The sequence below is a fragment of the Gavialis gangeticus genome, unplaced genomic scaffold, assembly GCF_001723915.1.
Source record: "Gavialis gangeticus isolate Ggan-Ray unplaced genomic scaffold, GavGan_comp1, whole genome shotgun sequence".
Classification (NCBI taxonomy): domain Eukaryota; kingdom Metazoa; phylum Chordata; order Crocodylia; family Gavialidae; genus Gavialis; species Gavialis gangeticus.
The window spans coordinates 25,507,787-25,511,191 of record NW_017728996.1 but is presented as its reverse complement, the minus strand read 5'-3'; the positions used below and the strand labels follow the sequence as shown (position 1 = coordinate 25,511,191).

The window sequence follows — 3,405 nt, the reverse complement described above, 5'->3', positions numbered from 1 at the left end:
CACCCCTGGGCCCCAGCCCCCCACCCACCCAGTATGTGGGGTAAGGTGTGAGTAGGTGGGGCAAGAGGGTGTGCTCCATCGGGGGGCACATGACCCCCCAGATTTGTGCACTCATAGCAAGAATGAGGCTGAAGCCTGGCTAGACTGGAAGGGGACTGGAGTGGCACTTGGAAGATGCAGAATTAATGTGCATCACACCTGCCAAAAGTCCGATTCCCATGGCCCTGGAATATTGCTGAACTGTTGGGTTGGTGTCTGATCAAGTAAAATTAATTTAGGCTTTGACTATTCTTTTTGTAAAGCACAGTCCCCACTTCAAATGTGGCCAACAGGCACGGACTAAGAATGCTGGAACTGCCTATTGTGTGGGTTAATGTATTAGCCTTCCAAAAATCAAACTCAGTTTTAAGCATTCATGGAGCAGGACTTTACACAAATACAACTGAAAGCACTTGTGTGAAATTAATATTCTAGGCCTTAACTCAGGTAGTGGATAAGGCAGGTAACTTTTCAGGTTTGGGGGGGTGTTTTTAAAGGGGAAAAAAAACAAAACAAAAAACATGCACGAAAAAAAAAAATGTACAATAATTTCTATAGTGGCCAGTAAGTTAAGATCCTGAATGCATACAAGAGTGTCAAAACTAGTAGTTTAGAATAATCAACTATTATACTAGTTTTCAGAGTATAATTTAACATAATGAATAACTGTTGAGTGCATCTAATTTTATGACAGACAGACAGACAGACAGACATCCCTGATGCTTTCTATAAAACTACATCTCACTTGAGAAGTTAGAACTAGAACAAGAAGCCTAGCCTAACTTTTACACACAATGCTTCCCAGTGGAATTAACATATCCAAATTATGCATATGATATGCATGAAGAAGTGGCCTCCCATCTTAAGTATCTCACAAAAGCCACACTGAGCAGGGAACTATCTGGTTCAGGCATCACGGTGGGCTACACATAAAACCTGTCCCTCAAGAGAGACTGCAGGTAGGTTATCGTCTTTCATTTCAAATTCACAACCAGAACTCTTCCATGGATTTAAGCATCTAAAATAGCCCTCTCACCAAGGAAGGGGGGGACAGTGGAATATTTCCCCACCCTGGGCCTAGAAATCGGATGGTTAGTGTAATCAAACCCAATCTAGGCAACCCAGGATCAAGTTAAGACTAATGGCTGTAGAGTCCTATGCCTAAACAGATCTGAATCCACAGCTCCCAGGTGACTGTCTTAACCACCATGCAGTAGGGTGCCTGGCTCTCAGTTTCTCCAGCGGACCCAAAGAACTGCTTCAAGTTTCAACTTCAGCAAAGGTGGTAAGTTACTGAAGTCCATTTGGGGACTGAAGCTTTAGGTTGTTGCCTGACTTACGAAAAAAGTCTTCCAAACTGGTTACAATACTGCTTTGATTCCTGTCTGATAAAGCTGTCCCCACCCTCACTTTAGCGAAGAATTCATTCAGCAAAAAGTAGCAATATAAAAGTAATGAAATCAAGTTGTCCGGAAAGCTACTAATCGTTGGCTAGAGACAGGAATTCTTCATAATACTCTATAAAACAGCTAGCCCACTTTGGGTTGTTCACACCCAATCTACAAAAAAAGGATTTATTTTAAAATTCTTTGGAAGTTTATATATGCATAAGTATGTCCTAGGACCAAAATTAAGTAGGAGCATGAAAGCATTCTTATATTTCTTACATCCACGGCATTAATGAATATTTAGTGTACATTTCTCAAATAAGGTCTAAAACTTCCGATTCTTTGATACCTTTGGTAATTTTTAACTAAAGACTGTACTAGTACAAAATGAGCAACACTTAAATCCAAAATTGTTTCCAGGATTCTTCTTGCAAAGAAGTCTCTTCCAAGCTTAAGCTTGAAGAAAATCTTATAGAAAAGCACTTCCATTACTAATAATTTGTCATATATATTTAGTTTATCAAGTTACATAGTAAAAGCTTAGAAGTCATTAAGTTTGCTCTCATGTCTAGCAGCAGAAAAACTGTTCTAGGAACTGCTATTGCTTCTGCACGAGCATCCCTACAAACCAGTAGGTGACTGCTAAAGTGGGAACAGATAAGATTCTCAACTACGAACCTGATACTGCAGACACACAACGCACGTGCTTAACTTGACTACGTTGAAGAAATACTACATTCTTGGGCATCATAAAATTCAGGACCATAATTGCCGGTTTGAAGACCAAGACTGTGCCCATTTTCATGAGTGCTGAACCTAGCTAGTAACAGAAGTTAGACAGCGAGTGTCCTCTCCTACCATGTTAGAGCAGGGCTGCAAGTGAACCCATCTGCTGCTCCCTCCATTGCAGTAGCCCAGGCCCCAGGCTCCCCCTTCCTCCTCCCCCTGCTTCTTGCCTCTACCCCAGAGAGAAGCAAAATGTCAAGCTCCAGAGGAACATGCATCTTTCCCATCTAGTCATGGCTAAATGGCACCAAACATGGCATGTTGCTAGTCGCACACATAAACACACACGGGCACTACTGAGGGCTTAAAATGGCCCACACCACAGCGGCTGGCTTTCTACCCTCCTACAAAATGGTGCTTGCAGGCAGTGCTCCGACACCTGGGGTCTTCCACATGCACGACTCGAAGCCGCAGGGGACAGGCCAGTAGAGGCAGAGTAGCGCCGAGAGGAGCGGCCCCGCAGAGGGCGGCAGGCCCGGTCGGGAGCCCGCCCAGCGCCCATAGCCAGAGCGAGCCATTCACCTCCGGGCCGCCGGCTCCCAGCGCGGGGGCGGGGACCTGCCTGCACAGCGTCCCCTCCCAGGCAACGGGCCCGCCGGGGGCAGAGGAAGCCGGCTGTCTCCCGCGGCCTAGGAGGCCCGCTGAGCCCCGCGCTCGCGTAGCGGTCCGGCCCGCGCCTTCCCGCTGCCCCCGCCCGGTCCCGCACACACATTTTGACGCCATTGGCGCTGCCGCCACCACTCTCGGCTGCCGCCGCTGCTGCTGCTGCTGCTGCCGCCGCTGTTGCTGCTGCTGCTGCTGCTGCTGCCGCCGCCGCCACCTCGTCCTGCTGCTGAGGCTGAGGCTGGGTCTCGGGCGCGGCTACGGCCTCCTCCGCCGGTCGCGGGGGCGCAACGACCGCCTCCGGCTTGTCGTTCTCCGCCATTTCCTCACCGCGCTCCTGAGACTGCCGCTGCGTTTGAAAAGGCCCCTGAGCGCCCCGGCCTCCCCGCCGGCCCGGCCGCTCTCGCGAGACCTCGGCGGGGTGGGGCGGGGCGAGAAAGGGAGCTGCGAGCGAAGCGGCTGTGTTACCATAGCGACGCCATTGTGACGCCGAGCCGCCCCTCCCCGGGGCCAGCGCAGCTCCCCCCAGGCGGCGGCTCTGCCTTCCGCTCCCGCCCTGGCGCTCAGCAATGCTGCAGCCTCATTTAAC

At 49.7% G+C, this 3,405-nt stretch overlaps 1 protein-coding gene across 1 annotated transcript in view; it reads right to left on the bottom strand.

Annotated features, from left to right (window-relative positions):
* The window catches only part of MYEF2 (myelin expression factor 2), a 34,000-nt gene extending 30,773 nt beyond the window's left edge, over positions 1-3,227 (bottom strand). The window contains exon 1 of the mRNA XM_019504192.1: positions 2,924-3,227. Within this exon, the coding sequence (XP_019359737.1) occupies positions 2,924-3,138 (215 nt within the window). The 5' untranslated portion in view covers positions 3,139-3,227. The remainder of the gene's footprint in view (positions 1-2,923) is intronic.
* Between the last annotated feature and the right edge of the window lie 178 nt (positions 3,228-3,405).